This window comes from Cajanus cajan, chromosome 2 (assembly GCF_000230855.2).
Source record: "Cajanus cajan strain Asha chromosome 2, NIPB_CcT2T_4, whole genome shotgun sequence".
NCBI classification, from domain to species: domain Eukaryota; kingdom Viridiplantae; phylum Streptophyta; class Magnoliopsida; order Fabales; family Fabaceae; genus Cajanus; species Cajanus cajan.
The window spans coordinates 5,309,326-5,326,823 of NC_138518.1; the positions used below are offsets into that span (position 1 = coordinate 5,309,326).

At 35.7% G+C, this 17,498-nt stretch overlaps 2 protein-coding genes across 3 annotated transcripts; both read right to left on the reverse strand.

The window, feature by feature from the left end:
* Window positions 1-2,279: 2,279 nt before the first annotated feature.
* LOC145954649 (uncharacterized) lies at window positions 2,280-3,245 on the reverse strand. Its single transcript, XM_083069335.1, has one exon. It carries the CDS (start codon window positions 3,243-3,245, stop codon window positions 2,280-2,282), a length of 966 nt encoding a protein of 321 aa, XP_082925461.1.
* A 10,086-nt stretch (window positions 3,246-13,331) lies between these two features.
* LOC109817014 (homeobox-leucine zipper protein HAT7) lies at window positions 13,332-16,554 on the reverse strand. Of its 2 annotated transcripts, none has more exons than XM_020382209.3 (3): window positions 16,129-16,554; window positions 15,188-15,564; window positions 13,332-13,902 (listed from the first exon to the last, which is right to left on the reverse strand). In XM_020382209.3, the coding sequence occupies exons 1-3, from the start codon at window positions 16,256-16,258 to the stop codon at window positions 13,576-13,578; spliced, it is 834 nt and encodes a 277-aa protein (XP_020237798.1). In that variant the 5' UTR covers window positions 16,259-16,554; the 3' UTR covers window positions 13,332-13,575. The 2 variants fall into 2 exon arrangements, with proteins under 2 accessions (XP_020237798.1, XP_020237796.1); XM_020382207.3 differs by having other exon boundaries at window positions 15,188-15,570; window positions 16,129-16,550.
* Between the last annotated feature and the right edge of the window lie 944 nt (window positions 16,555-17,498).

Here is a 17,498-nt window from a genome sequence, read left to right on the forward strand (position 1 = left end):
TTGTTCCTTTTTGCCCCGTGGTCAACCTCATGATTGCTCAACAATGCTCAGAGGGATTGGTCAATTCAGCTCATAATAGTACCTTGCACACAAGAGAAAGCTGAAGACTAGAGTACACAAGTTAGTTCCAACACTTCATTGCTCAACAAAGAATAACAAAAACAAAGAAAAAGGATTAAATCACAAATAGCTATAAATACTAAATCGCCATTCTAATCCCCGGCAACGGCGCCAAAAACTTGTTGAGATTTCCGTTGAAACACTTTTGTTAATATTTGTAAATTCGTTTAATTCTATCAACGGTCTCAAACACGGCAAGTATACCGGCCGTTCAAGTAGTAAAAATATCGTATCCACAGGGATTAGAAGGTAAAATAAGCATTTATTGACTATTCGTGACTAAAAAATAATTCCAATTTCATAATTTGTCATGTGAATTCAAGGTTAAGACTATTGGAATGAAAGCTGTAAATAAATATTGGTTTGTGAGTGGAAAGGGTAGAAATGATTTTATGGTTTTGTGAGATTGTGGGGGTCAGATTTCACCAAACGTAACACTAATGTATCCTTAATCTCTTGTTGAATTCATTGCTTAGTCAACCCATAAGTTTACTCAAACCTAATCCCTTAGAGAAAGAGCCTAGGTGCGGATATTGAATATCAATCCCTTGAGTACCCAATATCTACACCCGCATTACGAGCTAGGGTTTAAGACTACTAATGGGTCAAGCTCTATCCCTAGATACAATCACCACTAGGCATATGTTTCAGAACTAGTTTCAAAGGTTATTTTCCAATACCCATGGAACCTTAAATCATGCAAAGGGTGATCAATCCAAAGCAAGCATTAAGAATAGAAACAAACACAACAAAGAATAAAACAACATGTATATATATCATTAAAATCGTAAAGATTACAATAGAGTACGTTGGTTACATCTAACCCCACAAAATGGGTGAAACCACTCAACAAAGAGGGCAAATACAAAATAGAGATGAAAGGAGGATGAAGAACCGAAGGAAAGATCCGCACACGGACGATCCCAAGCCCTGGGAATCCCTTCCGCAGCTCCTAGAGTCGCCCCATGTGAGAATGAGGGAAAAACCCTCGAAGTTCTCCTAAAATACGAGCCTGGGAGGTCAGATTAGGGTTTCGCGCCCGGCGCGTAAGTCTCCGCGCCCGGCGCATGTTCTTCTTCTTCAGTCTCTGCCAAGCGTCACGCCCGGCGCAATTCTGAATTACGCCCGGCTCAATTGCTTCCAGATGTGAGATGCTCTGTTTCGCTCAAGCCCGGCGCAGATCATCTTGCGCCCGGCGCAGCCACCCTGCTCTGCTCCTCAGCTTCTTATATTTCCAATCCTAAGAGTCTTCAATCCTCAATTCTCTAGCTCAATACCTACACAAAAAATGAGGTATATTAAGGTATTGAGGTAAATATGGGTTAGTTATATCTGCACACAAAATGAACCAAAAAGAGAACAATTATATTGCAATGGTTCATAGGATGAGTGGAATTTGTCTAATAAGTCTCATCCAAAAAGAGGTAAAATTGAGACTTAACAATGGCCTCATGTGAAACGCACATGTAAACAATGAGGTCCGACTGAGGATCGAGTTTTGAGAGGATTGGAGGTGTTCCGAGCCGCTGTTTTAATGCTTGAAAAGCCGTTTCACAATCTTCTGGCCATGTAAACTTGTTTACTTTTTTCAGTAGACTCAAGATTGGTTTGGATACTTCCGTAAGACATGGAAGAAATCTTGATAAGGCTGTGAGTCGGCCGGCCAGCCGTTGTACCTCTTTCACATTTTGTGGGCTTCTCATTTCGACCACTGCCCGACACTTATCGGGGTTGGCTTCGATACCCCTGGCTGAAAGCATGAAGCCGAGAAACTTGCCGCCCGCGATTCTAAATGTGCACTTTTCGGGATTGAGTCGCATGTCATAATGCCGAAGTTGCTGAAATACTTCAACTAAGTCCGTGATATGGTTATGAAGGTCATTTGATTTGATGACCATGTCGTGCACAAAGACTTTCATATTCTTGTCGATTTGATACTTGAATATCTTATTCATGAGTCGTTGATATGTAGCGCCGTCATTCTTCAAACCAAACGGCATCACCTGATAACAATAGTTAGCCGAATCAGTGATGAAAGCAGTCTTCTCCTCATCTTGTGGATGCACTTGAATCTGATTATACCCTGAATAGGCGTCTAGAAAAGTTAACATATTGTGCCCAAAGGCACCATCTACTAGACGATCAATATTGGGCAATGGTTAGGCATCTTTTGGGCAAGCTTTGTTTAGGTTTGTGTAATCAGTGCACATCCGCCCCTTCCCGTTCGCTTTCTTGACCATAACCACGTTTGCGAGCCATGTTGTGTATTGTATTTCCCGAATGAATCTTGCCTCCAGCAACTTGGCAACTTCTTTCTCCACGGCCAGTTTTCTTTTGGTTCCCATCTTCCTCTTTCGTTGGGCTACTGGTCTAGCCTCTCGGCATACTGACAACTTGTGACATATAATGTTGGGATCTATGCCTGGCATATTTGTAGGTACCCATGCAAAAAGGTCCTTATTCTGCTTAATGACTTTGCCTAGTACTTGGCGATCAGATTCCGACAATCCAGTCCCCATGTATCTAACTTGACACGCTTTCGAGCCGATTTGGAATGCAACTTTTTCCTCTGTTGACTCCATTTGTTCATCCTCATTCATTCCTGGATCCAAATCCCATGTTGAGGCCAGTTCAGAGGAGGGATGGGTTATTGCATGAATTCTTCTCGACTTTGCTTTTTCCTCCTCAATAGGTGGTATCCGCAAACTTGCAAAATAAAATTCTCGGGCTGCCTTCTGGTCGGCATGAGTTATGAGGATGTTTCCTCTATCATATGGGAATTTCATGGCCAGATGTGGTGTTGAGACGATGGCCCCTGAGGCGTTCAGCGAGGGCCGACCAAATAGAATATTGTATGACGTGTTGGCCTGTACTACAATGTATTTTACTTGGATATCTCGACATTCTTTTTCATCGAAGCAAAATCGAGTGAACAATTTAATGAAACCCTTGGTATTGACCCTTTCCCTGGCAAAGCCGACCAGTGGTTCGTTGTAAGGAATCAGCTCTTCCTCCGAAATGTCGAGTTGCTTGAATGTGTTCCAATATAGGATATCAGCCGAACTACATGGATCCACCAATGTTTTTTTCACAATGCAATTATGTATCTCCAAACTGATGACCATGGGGTCATCCTAGATTGGGTCTATGCCTTGAAAATCTTCATCGATGAATGTGATGGTAGGCAATCACCGAATTAATCGCTTCTCAACAGCATTGACCGATCTAACAACCCGTAGATGTCTTTTCTAAGTTGAGGAAGTTGATCCTCCCCCTAAAAATCCTTCGACAATTATATTGATAACACGCCTATGTGGCGTTTGAGGCTCTTCCTTTTGATCTCTTGATCGGCTGCGCTCGTGTCGATGTCTGTCTGAACGCTCGGGTCTATCCTGTTGTTAAGACCGGTACGTGGACCGATGCCGAGACAAGTTTGGCCGATCGATGAAATTTTGGAGTTGTCGACCTTGTTTGATGAGGTCTTCGATCTGATCCCTTAGGGCCGCACACTCCTTAATGGAATGTCCCCGATTGCGATGATACTTACAAGATTTGTTTGTATCAGCTCGGGGGGGAGTTGATGCTCTTTTGGGAACCGCTAACACTTCCGATGCCAGAGCTTGTTCAAGTACAACAACTCGACTTGCATTGAGGGGAGTGTAGTGAGAATATTTTGGACCCCGTGTGGGTCGCTCTCAAAGAGTTAACTCTTTGTTTCGCCCTCTGAATGGTTGTTCTGCTGGCTATTCACCCTTGCTTACTGGTTCAGCTCGGGCTTGATTACAGTAATCGTCCAGTTCTTCCATTTGCATATATTTGTCGGCCCTTCTCCTTAAATCATTTATGTCAATGGGGGGTTTCTTGCAAATACTGTTAACAAAAGAGCCTGGCTTCAAAGTTGTGGTAAGGTGGTGAAGTTCCACTGCTGGGTTGAGATTCCTTATTTCAAGGGTTGCCTTGTTGAACCGATCCATGAAGGCACAGAGTGACTCCTTCTTATCTTGTCGAATGCTAACCAGTGATAATGAAGTTAATTGGTGTGGCCGACTAGTAGCAAACTGGATGGTGAACAGTGATGACAATGTGTTAAAGGAGTCAATCGAATTGGGTGAAATCCGAGTGAACTAGCTTAAAGCTCATCCTTTCAAGGATGTCGGAAAAATCTGACATAAGGCAGCATCATCCGTGGTACTTAAGTCACCTGAGTAAGGAAGACATCAATATGCTCATCGGGGTCCGTAGTGCCGTTGTACTTGTCTATTGGAAGAGATTTCTAATGGTCTAACAAAGATGACTGCATGATAGATGAGGTAAAGGGGTGCTGATGAACGCTGATCGGTTGGACGCTTGTCGATCATCCAACAGTCGGGATTTTTTCTGGGGCAACAGCCAAAGCATGAGGCGTCGACGTGTGGATCTCCAAGGATTGAGACGATTCTTGGGTTTATTCGTGGGTCGGCTGAGTGGGTTTCCACGATGGGTCTTGACTTTTTAGGGCGGCATTTTCTGCTTTGAATGCTGAAAGTTCTCTGGCATATTTTTCTCTTTGTTGCCTCATGGAGGCCATCTCCTCCTTCAGCTGACGAATGGTTTCCGAAAGGTTGGCTTCCTCCACCCCTTCCACATGCTCCTCTTCTCCATCAAATCCGTGGTCTTCTGTGGTCTTTCTTTTCTTAGCCATTGCTTTGTTGGTTCTTTGAAAAACTTCTCGGTTCGGCCCCACGATAGGTGCCAAATGTACCTGTCTGAAGGGCACACTAGTAATCTTCCTGTCTCTGAGGGCCGAACGAGAGCTCCAAACAAATATTTCAGTGAGAGGGAGGGTACCTGAAAAAGGCACTCCGACGCCCAAGTCAGGAAAAGCACAGATATCGATAGTAATTAATGAACAGTGACGTTACCTCGTGACAAGAGTTATTTATACTATTAATGGGCCCTGACTTCCCTGGGCCTTGCAACAAGATTACCACATTAGGTAATACGTTCCTAATTGGCTTATCGTTGTGATTAACCCTTAATTGTTGATTAGGGATAATTCTTGAGTCCATGGTGTACTGGGCTTGGGGCTTCAGCTTCTCGGTAGTCGAATGAGTGTCAGCTACTAGGTTCGGCTACTCAGTGACCGATCGGGTATCGGCCATCCGGTGGCCGAGTGGTCATACCCGTACAGTAACAATGAAATAAATTAGTACACTTTGCCTTTAATTATCATAGCTCATATAGAATTGTTACAATAGAAAGGTTGTCTAATCACCATCTTTATCAAGAGAGTTAGTCCCACAATTATCTCATAAAAATGTTATAGTCAAACCAAAATATGTTATCACTATAATTTAATGGACTAATTTATTTCTCATAAAAAATTAATTTTGATTTTGATTCCCATAAAATTTTTTATTTTTTTGAAATGCATATTGTTAATGATATTTTCATTACATTTACTCTATCAAATAATCATCAACACATGATATATCTTAATCACTTAACAAAATAAAATTTCTTGTAAATTAAAAAAAAAACTAAATTTAATGATAATTTGTCTTTGGTGAAGGATCCTCATAGATTTGTAGCGAGTATAGATAACATTAAAGAATACTTAATCAAACCTGAAATATAACCCTTAACATATTTTTATTTATCTTACATTTGCAACTCCTAAAACTATAAAACTCATTAGAAGTCTTAATTAATATAATGACTAAACAGATCATTACATTTAATATTGTGACACCTTCTACCCTGCATATCATAATACAAATAATAAAATTTGAATACCACAGTCTTTCATTTTTAAAATATCAAACATATTTAGATAGAGAGCACCACATTCATAACTTAAACAAATAACATAGTCAGTGGTAATTACAAAAGAAATAAGGATAAGAATTTCCAAAATAATTTAATAGAAATAGCATCCTAAACTAAGCCTAGCTACGCCCCGATATCACATATCCTATCAGAGCATCCCAACTGAAGCCTAAGCCTCATCACCAACATCCTCATGTTGATGATCACGTGCAACACAATTTGAACACAGACAAATAACAAGGGAGTGAAAAATATCTCACTCGGTTCTAGATGTAGAAATAATAGTTAGATAACACACACACACACAACAAACATATTACAAGTCATAAACACCAAACACATATAAATAATACACATATATAATTAGTATCACATGTATAATCATTTATCATGCAATGATATCATGGACTCGACTCATAAGTGCATGTGGCGCCAGTCACGTGTCTCATAACATATCTCATCATTTCATCATTGGTGACCCAAGGTACACCTTGTTAGCCTGTTATATCACCAGTGACCCTAAGGTACACCTTGTTAGCTTGTTACATCACCAGTGACCTTAAGGTACACCTTGTTAGCTTGTTACATCACCAGTGACCCTAAGGTACACCTTGTTAGCTTGTTACATCACCAGTGCTCCTAAGGTACACCTTGTTAGCTTTTCACATCACCAGTGACCCTAAGGTACACCTTGTTAGCTTGTTACATCACCAATTCCCCTAAGGTACACCTTGTTAGCTTGTTACATCACCAGTGCCCCTAAGGTACACCTTGTTAGCTCATAAATGCAAATGATGCATGTCATTCAAGACCCTATGCATTATCATATCACATTATCATGTCTCATTCTCATATAACATCGTCATGTCTCATCCTCATGTCTCGTCCTTATGTCTCGTCACCATGTCACATCATCATATCATATCATCATATCACATCATCATAGCAAATCATCATATCATATTCACAATTTTTATAGTAGCACATTTCATTCACATCATGTCTCATCATCATGTGTTCATATTTTACATAGTCATTCTTATAATTATTCCTCTTAGAGTTTCGCACAGGAACCTACAGAGCACTCTAATTCATATCAAAACTTATCTAATTTCGAAATTGAATACGTATTTACACTCTACATCATTATAGGAACGCAATAGAACATTCAGAAAGCAAAACAGAAAACATTCATATTTTTCCTGTTTTCTCATAGGGTTTCCCGTAGGAACCCATAGAGTACTCTAATTCATATCAAAACATTTTTATTCACAAAATGAATTGAAAATTCACACATTACATTTGACAGGGAACACAACAAAGAAATCAGAAAGAAAAATAGAAAACATTCATATTTTTCCTGTTCCTAGAAGCATGCATCAGGCAAGGGATTAGGAGCCAATCCTACTACCCAACAATTATTCCCACACCCCCGAGCGAGGTTTCTCACTCCCCCCTTACCTAGATGAGCAAAAGACGAAGCTAGAGCAAAATCTAGTTGATCTCCTTCTCTTGGTTCTCCTTGGTCTCCAAAGAGTGTGTCTAGAAATACTGTTAGAGTGCTCTATTTATAGATTTTAGTAGTGGCCAGAACAACCCGTTTCAAATCTGGAACGACCCGTTCTGGATCCTTTCATCGTGTGTTAAATTCTCATCTGGAATGGCCCGTTCTAAAACTAGAACGGCCCATTCTCAACTAGGGTTACAAGCCTTTTTGGTGGTTTGGAACGCCCCGTTCCCATCTAGAATTTGTAGGCCATTTTAGTAGTTTGGAACGGCCCGTTCCAGTTTGGGAACGGCCCGTTCTGGGCTACTAAATCACGCTTGTTTCAGTAGTTTGGAACGGCCCGTTCTAATTTGGGAACGGCCCGTTCTAGGCTACTAAGTCACACTAAAAATTACTAAATTACCCTCATCAAAAAGCACGAAAACTGGGGTGTTACAAATATAATTCAGTTATTACACTAAGGAAAGTAAAGCATACATAATTAATCTAGAGTATCATGCAACAGTCATCTAGATATACATGGAGCAATTATATGTATAGAGTATAGAAAACTTAAACACTTCCTACCAATCCAACTGAAAACATAAATCCTATGAAGGGATCACATACATGTACATTCATACAATATACACGAATATTTTAACTGTACACAATAAATCAATTGCTGATTAGTGCCTCTAAAAAACTATTATGCTACATCAAAGTGACATGAAAAAAAGCCATCAATAGAAGACCCTTCGATAGCCTAACAAGTCAATTCTACTAATCATGTCACGCTCTCATATCAAGTATGATCATAGTAGTTTCAATCACAAGATAAAGAAAGGGTAAGGTTATGAAAAGGAATCAACATAGTGTCAATAGAGTAAATTGATCACATAAGCAACATATATAAGAGAACAACATACAACTATCTTACATTCAAACTTCAATTATCACCACATCACATACAACTTTCAACACAACATATATAACAATTTCAACGTATCACATTCTCAACATTAACATCAATAATCAACTAAATATGTTATCTAGTATATCAACTACGGAGATCTCCTACAAAAAAAGTGAACAATTTAAGTAGTTAGATCCTACTAAACAACAACATTTGACTTATCACAACCAGATCAAGTATAGAAAATCTTAGGCCTCAAAAAGTGGCAGGTACAAAAATTAAAATATGATTTTTCTGGTTTTACCACTTAAACTAGGAAGTCTAATACTATTTTCAAGATAGAACAACTTGTATATGAGTTTACCATGACATTAGATTGTAACACTAAGTCTCCTATGTAGGGGTGGGTATACGGACGGTCCGGCCCGTTTAAGGCCCGGTCCGTAAAACCCGCGTTTTATACGGGCCGGATAAGTCCGGTCCGTAAAATAAGTGGACTTATTTTTTAAGTCCGTATCCGGCCCGCCAAAATCTGCGGATAACGGACCGGTCCGCGGGCCTAAATAATGGTTCAAAAAAATAATTTTTTAAAAAATAAAAATACATAAAATTAGAAGAAAAAAAATATTTTTTATTTATAAGCTAAATTTTATCATACTAAAATTTATCAATAGTTAAAATGGTTTAAAATACTAAATATTAAAATATTAAAATAAAAATAATTACAAATACTTAAATAATAGTACCAAACTTTCAATAATAAAAGCATCAAAATGTCATAAAAGTAATTCAAATGACAAATACCTACCAACTAAACATAATTTTAATGTCATAATAATTTAAAAAATTAAATACACAACTTAATATTAAAATCATAATATTTAAAAATATTAATTAGTGAAGTCCGCGGACTAGCCCGCGAGCCCGCGGATTAAATCCGCTAAGTCCGCGGACTTCACGGGCTGGGCTCAAAAATTAGACATAGTCATACGGATTTGAAAAAAACGGGTTCGTTATCCGCGAAATCCGCGGACTTACGGACCGGTCCGCGGACCCGGGTCCGTCTACCCACCCCTACTCCTATGCGATTAACTCATCGACTACCTTTCAAATATTATGTATTTTCAGTACTTAGTTAGGAAACTAAGCCTCCGACCTTGTACCTTACTCAATTGGTTGCTTTAATTATACATATATGTCTCAACATTGCATTCATACGAATTCCACAAAAAAGCTAGAAAAGACAACTAATTAAAACAACTACTCATTTAGTAGCCAACTTACTTACTGAAGAGTTTTCAATTAAGTTCTCGAAGTACCACAACTTATATTCACATAATGAGATATTTTATTTTTTAAATTACCTTTTACTTTCCTATATTTTTTTATGTATCTCAACAAAGACATGGATCTACACCATATGTCTAACAACTTAACAACTTAATCAACTATAATATCATACAACTTCACAACTTAGTCATCCATAAATCATTATACATTATCTCAATTCAATGCATAATGAACCATTTACATACAACATTCATCATGTGAAAAAATCATCATCCTTCAACCATTTAATCAACATAAACATCATGTTTTAATCATATAACTCACATTAGGAGCCACCCCCTAGGTACCCAGCATCATTGAGGCAGGGGACTTTCTATCTCGACCACACTCAACACCAAACTACATGTTCCTAATGTGGCTAAGGTAGAGAGAACCTCCAACTCTCTTGTGCCTGGCATGGAAGAAACCCACACTCAGTCTCAAATAGGCAGATGGGTCTCTACTTGATTCAAATTTGACATTAATTCATTGGCGCCTAACATTGATTTAGTTAAGGACAATTTTTTATCTTCACTATTGCCATTCAAAGTTACACCCCACGTGGTCAAGTCAAAGTCAATTCTCTCTCCTCCTACTTGTTGCCACCAAGCCTATTCCCAATGTCAAGAGGCTAAAAACCTTTAATTTCAAGCCACATCCGACACCATGAAAGTGTTCCTAGCACAATGACAATTTTTGCATTTATGCAAAAACTTGATTCGCCCAATCCACCTAAAATCCAACCAAAAATCAACATGCATTGTAGTATACAACATATAAACAAATAAAACACAATTCCATCATCAAAAACAATATGCATTCAATAAAGATAAAGATCATCATACTATGCTTCAAAACCCCATCATAAACTCAACTCAATCTTTCAACAAGAACCCACTCCACAACCAACAATTGATGAATGTAAACAACCAATAAACACCAAAATTCATCCATGATATATTCAAACGCAGAGTTTCCCTTAACTCTAGTCGATCCAAACCAAAAAGAGGAGAAGAGAAGGGAGAAACTACAAAATTCTAACTTGGCATTCTTGCCTCTATATGCTTTGAATCATCAATAATCACTTTGGATTAGTTATAAGGAAAGGAGAAGGAAGGACCTTTAGTATAGAAGGGAGAAGAAGGTTTTGAACTCTAGAAAACTTTTTTCTAGCTTCTCTATAAGATTTCTTAAAAATTAACTTAATTATGAGGTTCACGTCTTAAAAAAGAATGTTATATACTCTTCATTAGTTGAACCAACTTAATTAAACCTAAAACTATCTCAAAGACAACCTAACCTTCAAGGTCCCTAAACTCTAAGAGCTATAAAACAATCTTCATAACAATACAACATTTAAGTCATATAATTAAATTAAAAACACGTAAAACACATGATATTAACCTAAATCCTTAGAATTTTATAATAATTAAATAATTAATCACAACATCAATTAAATTAATAACATCAACCATTATTAATAAAATTACATAGTGTTACATTAATCAATTTAGGTCAACACACTCAAACTGTGATTGCTAATTACTATTGGTCCATAATTATGGAAATATCTTGGAAATAAAAGACTGAGAGATTCATAAAATTGATTTTCTGAAAAAGATTTCAAACATCTATTTATAATATATAAATATTAAAAACATGCATGAGCTACTAATCTAACTTAATCATAGTTTAGTTGGTATATTATTTTATCAAGTGAAACTTTTAACTTGGATGTAAAATATTTTTTCTAATATATCACTTTCCTTTCGGTCTAATAATTGTATAAACAATCTTATCATCATACTCATTCTCAAAACCATTCTTTCCGGTATTCACATTATAATTATGCTAATTACCAAACTTTAAGCATTCATTGGATACTTTAGTAGGGAGAACAAAGTTTTTAAACATCAAAGTTTTAAGCATTTATTTGATTCTTTCCCCCTATCTCTATCTCTAACTTTAATCTTAAAGTCTCAGTCTTTTCAACAATTTAATTAATTGACCCTTCTTCTTTTTTGATAATTACTCTTTTATTTTTTACTAGTGCGTGACAATTATATAATACATGAGAGATTTAATTTTTGTAGTTAGTTACAAATTAGTTCTAAAACCAATTATTTCATGAAATCAAATAATTCATTTTCAAAGAGTTTCATATTAAATTTATCGAATTCAGTAATCTATGATAAGTTGACAAAGAAAATACCAGGCCAGTAGTTGTTTCTTTTTCAATTTAGCTCATGAAAAATTATATTACCTCTAATTTACATATCATTTTATGCTTCAATGAAATATTAATATACAAATAACCTTTTACATGTATAAAAGTTTATTTTTAAAATTTTATGACATAATTAATATAATATTTGTTATCTTTCGTTAAGGGTAATTTCATAAATTGTTGAGTTGGTAAAAAATTAAATGCTAAGAAAATAGTCCCAATCTACAATAGAAAATGCAAACACATTCAGGAAAATATAGTAATACTTTCTCCAAAAGGGTATAGATCTGTAACTTCAGAAGCAACATCGTCTAACTTTATATCATGCCAGAGCTATAACATTTATTTAAAACTATATAATAAAATAATTTGGTGAAATGCTACTTCTAACAATAATAATTAACTACACCATGTCCTGCATGTATATATTAGTTTTAATTATTTTTAAATTTGTAGTAGCATCACTGTATGCAATACTTATTCTATTAGGAGGAGTCTACTCTTTTTTAAGCAAACATCAACTTTTTGAAAGACACAGCTACTAAGAAACTTAGGATTCAGAGTTAGGAGAGAGAAAGAGAGGGTTTTGCTTTTGGCTTGGCAGTAGGTCACATGGATCTTCTTCAGGATTCAGAGTCAAGTAGTTTCGGTTGTCAGATTAAAATTGGCAAAGGTTATCCTGAAATTTCAGCACCATCACTTAAATTAAATTGTAGTAACTTTTAATTTTTGCAACTTTATCACATTTTCTTTTTTCTCTCTTCTTGGATTGTGTGCAAACTCAGAATCCTACTTCCCCAACCCCACTACCCTTTGTAAACTCCCAGCTAGATTTGGCTCTTTCTTTTCATCCCATAAAACGACACATGCCTCACTCACTGCACCAATTTCATCTCTCGTCAGTACTGAAGTCAGCCACGCTCTTTCATTAGCTCAACTTTCTCCAAACACCTTTTTCCATGCAATTTTTCATGACATGATATCATGCATGATTCCAAAGCACCAACATGAAATAATATATATATATAAATAATATGTGCTTAAAGAATGCATGCAAACAGAGAATCCTATTTTTAAACGTGGCCCATACTACCTGCCAGAGCTGGAAATCCACTTAGGGGCACGTACATATTTATTAACTATATAATATATGGTATTTTATTTCAACCCAGCAAAAAATATATATATTTTGAAAAACACTAAAGTGTAATGTAATAGGAAATAAGTTTCAACCAATCAGGCTTGGATATATTCTTGTTCTATCTGCGATGGAGTATTCTAAAACTACCGATTAAAAACTAATTTGCATTCATAAAAAGTAATTTTCTAGACACTTAGATCTAATCTTTTGGATTTAATCAAAGAGTAAGAAATCAAGATTTAAATTCCTACTAAAAATAGATATCACATTTAGTTAATGATATTCAAAAGAAGATATATGTGGGTAAACAAATAGGGAAGAAGTTGCACTACTACTCAAAGTCCACCACTTCCTCATGACTTAAGTAAATGTGTTCAAACTTTTTATACACCAATCTACATCATAAACATAAATTGGAAAAACTGGTAAGGAAAAAAGAAGGTTGAGCTAAGGCTAATTAATGAACTTAATTACTTCTCCTCATGATGACTTTCAAGTTTCAACCTCAAATCGTTTTTAGTGTCCAAAATCAATTTCGGGTTTTGATTTTAATGAAACTGGTGCTGCTGATCAGGCCAGGGCCAAAAATTCTGCTGCTCATCAATGTTGTGAAACATGTTGCAGAAGCTCTCATCTTGAAGATCTGATCTTGAAGAGCATTGGAGGAGTTGAGTTATGCTGTTTGGCTTGAGGGAAGTGGGAAGAAGGTTTTTACCATTCTGAGAAGACACGGGACTGTTCATCACTGGTGTTCTTGAGAGATCCAAATTGATGTCTGAACTGTTGTTGCTTCCATTGCTCCAAGAACCCTCAGTTTCTTTTTTGAGGCTAGTTGTTCCGGTTTCACAGCAATCCCTACTTTTTAGAGTTTGTAACTGCAAACACCACCACACAGTGAAAAGTGTAAAACCAAAACTGTTGATCATGTTTCAACACAGGTTTGATTCCCAGCCTTCATGTTTTGTTTGTTCCATGTGAAGGATCAAATGCAACCTTGTCTTTTTCATAGCTAACAACGTGGAATAGTTATAACACAGAGTATTGAATGGAAAAAGGAAAGCAAACATTACTATTAATATGCAGTTCTGAGTTCTGACACTGTCATACTGACACCTCCCAAGAATGATCAACTCACAATCAACAAAAAAGTTAATGACGGAATCAATCATACTTTAAAATTAGTCACTAAGGCATGTGGGATCATAACTCAATCAATCAAATGAAGTTTTCTCACTAACGAGAAGCACCAAAACTCCAAGAAAAAAAATATATCCTCTTATAGTTTACTATATATGTATATATAAAAAGGGCTAGCTTGCTTTCTTCAAACACGAAGATATCAATTACATCCATTGTTGGAGAAAAGTAAGAGCACTAAAACGGCTGAAGGAACCTTCACAAGATATAGCTAATCAAATTCTAGAAAATAAAACTATGGTGGAAAATTGAGAAAAAGCACAACCATGAATAACAAAACTCCATTCCTTTCTTTTCAAAATCAAGTTAAGCATCTCGAATTCTCAATATTAAAAACATGTGGATATTTGGGTCAAGTCAAACTCCATTAGAACTATATGGTCGTTTAATGAATACTGAAAATTTTGAGTGAAGAACGGGACTCAAATATTATCAAATTAACCCCCCAAGATCTAAAAGATTCCAAGTTCTCATTTTTTCAAAGAACCATTATTAGCATGATCCAAAAAGGAACCTTATCCCTACAAACAAGGTTGTTGAAGCAGCGACTTCTTGGTCACAAGACATGCTTGTGATGTTACAAGTATCGAAAACAACAAAACTTAGATGCAATATTGAAGGTATTTCTAATATTATTTTCCTATCAAAATTGAAGTTTCATTACAGTAATCTTTGCTAACCTTTAGTATAAACTGATGTTATTCAGATTACCAAAGTAAAATTGCAATTTTAGTTGAAGAAGAATGATAAGAACAACCAAATAACAGCATCTAAGTTTTATGTTGAAAATTGAATGATCTATTTGGAAGGTGTTAATTTGGATAAAAGTTTAGAATTCAAGTTTAGATGAGTTTCAGAAAGTTTCTCAATCAAAAGAAACTCTTTATTTTCAATAAAGAAATTCTTCTAAGCTTGTATTCAACCAGTACGGTAACTACAAAAGCCATGGTAGCATTGAATTACCTCTGCATGTAGTTTCTGGTTCTGAGCCTTGAGGGAGTCATTATCAGCCTTGACAGCTTCAAACTGCTTCTTGAGCACTTCATACTCCTTCTCAAGCTGCTTGGTCTTCCACCTTGCTCTCCTGTTCTGGAACCATATGGCAATCTGCCTTGGCTGAAGCCCCAAGGCCTTGGCAAGCTGCATCTTCCTCTCAGGCTCAAGCTTGTTCCCTAACTCAAAACTCTTCTCAAGTGCCTTCACCTGCTCCAAACTCAGCCTCTTCTTCTTCTCACCAAGCTGAGATCCATCGTCTGACAACTCGTCGTCTCCATGCACTTCATCGCACTTGTTCTCTATGCCTGAAAACGACATCGACCTCTTCATCATAAAACCTGCACCTGCACCTATGCAAATGAATAAAACCACCTTGTTCAATATTGTAATACATGCTTCCTTTATATGTCTTATTTTTTCAATAAAAAAAAAAAAAAAAAAACTTGTCTTTTTATCAGCTGTCCCGTGTAATTTATCAAATAAAAAGCAATTATTTCAGGAAAAAAAAAAAACGGGCTAAGATTATTATACATCCTTATATTGCAAAAATTAAAAATATATATGATCCATGCAACCGAAATCGCGATCGCAGTGCTAAAACTCCTTGGTATTATTGGAAAATTTAGAGTCACAGATCTTTCATTAATATTGTTGATAAATCTGTTTAAATTAAAGCAACCAACTTGTGATCGTGGAAAGTAAAATAATAAAACCTTCGTGTTGTGGCCAAAATAGAAACCAGTTTTAGAAGAATGATATAGAGGAAGAATCTGTTTGGATACAAGAATTCTTTAAAACTCCTCTATTAAAAATAATGAGTTTTTTTTTTCTACTAAAAACGTTTCTATCTTATTCAACAAGACTACAAAACATATGAATTGAGTTGGGATTAGAGTCGTGGAGAGTACCTTGAAAGTGATGGGGAGGGAAGGAGGGGAAGGCGTTGAGAGAGGTGGTTGAGGTTGATCGGAGATGGAGTTGGTGGTCATGATCTTCGTGGGTCTGGAACATGAAAGTGTGAGAGGGAGGGAAGGCCATGGTGGGAGGAGAGGAATTGAAGAGGGTGTGGCAGTGAAACTATCATTCATGCAAGGGTAACTCACTCACTCACCTTGTGTGCGTTTGCTACAGGTAGAGTAGAGAGATTTAATTAAGAGGGTGGTGGTGGTGATCACATAGAGCACAGCACAGGAGTTTGGCTCTCACTCTCATGTTGACAGAGTTTTCAGAAAGAGGGATGGTGATGATGATAGGTATGCAGACCGAAAGACAGCGATTTTTAGGTTGAGAGACAGACAGCGGAGAGAGAAAAATAAGAGAAGTGGTGCAAATTCTGTATTATATCAAAATCATATATTACACCTTTCCTCCTGTGGACCCATCCCCTCTCTCTCTCTCTCTCTCTTGTTTATATAAACACCCTCATATACAGATATTACTTTATTATACTTTAAGGATTGAGAGGTTATATCAGTGTTTAAGTAATAATATTTCTCGTGTTATAATTTAATTTTATAAAGTTAAGTTAGATTTTTAATTTATTTTTTAATGTTATTGAATCTATTGTATTATTTATTATCAAGTTATTATCAAATAAGTTATTATCGAATTATTTATAAATTTTTACAAATTTTATATTTAAGATATTTAATTCTTATAATATGAAAGAAATATATTAAAAATTTAAGATGAATTAAAAATACAATTATAATAGTATATATAAGATTATAAGTAGGAAGTAGTTCTAAAACAGTTTTGTAAAATTTAATTAAACTCTTAATCTACTTTTCTAATATGATTCTTGTATTAATTTGATTATATTACTAATCGACGGAAGATCACATAAAGTTTAGAAACGTGAAATACTATTTTTCATATAATGAGAGAAAAAAAATTAAATATAAAATGTAAAAAATATGATGTAAATGTAATAGAATAAAGATATTATTCTTCAAAAACAATATTACTTATTATAGAGAAAATTATGATATAATAGAGAAAGTCATTTCAAGGATTTCAAATAGTTATATTATGTTATTTATTTATATCATTATATAAAGGATACTCTCTGCTAACTATTTTGATCTTTATTTTTATATGGATCATTTTGTCTTTTCTAAAAATTTAAATCATTTTTTCTCTCAATATCTTTTTGGTCTTAAATAATTTATTTCTTTTAAGTAATTATTCGATTGTTTTCAAAATTATTTTTTTTCTTATAAAAAATAAAGAATAAAAATAAACACAAAGTACCTCAATTTCATTAGTTATAGGTAAT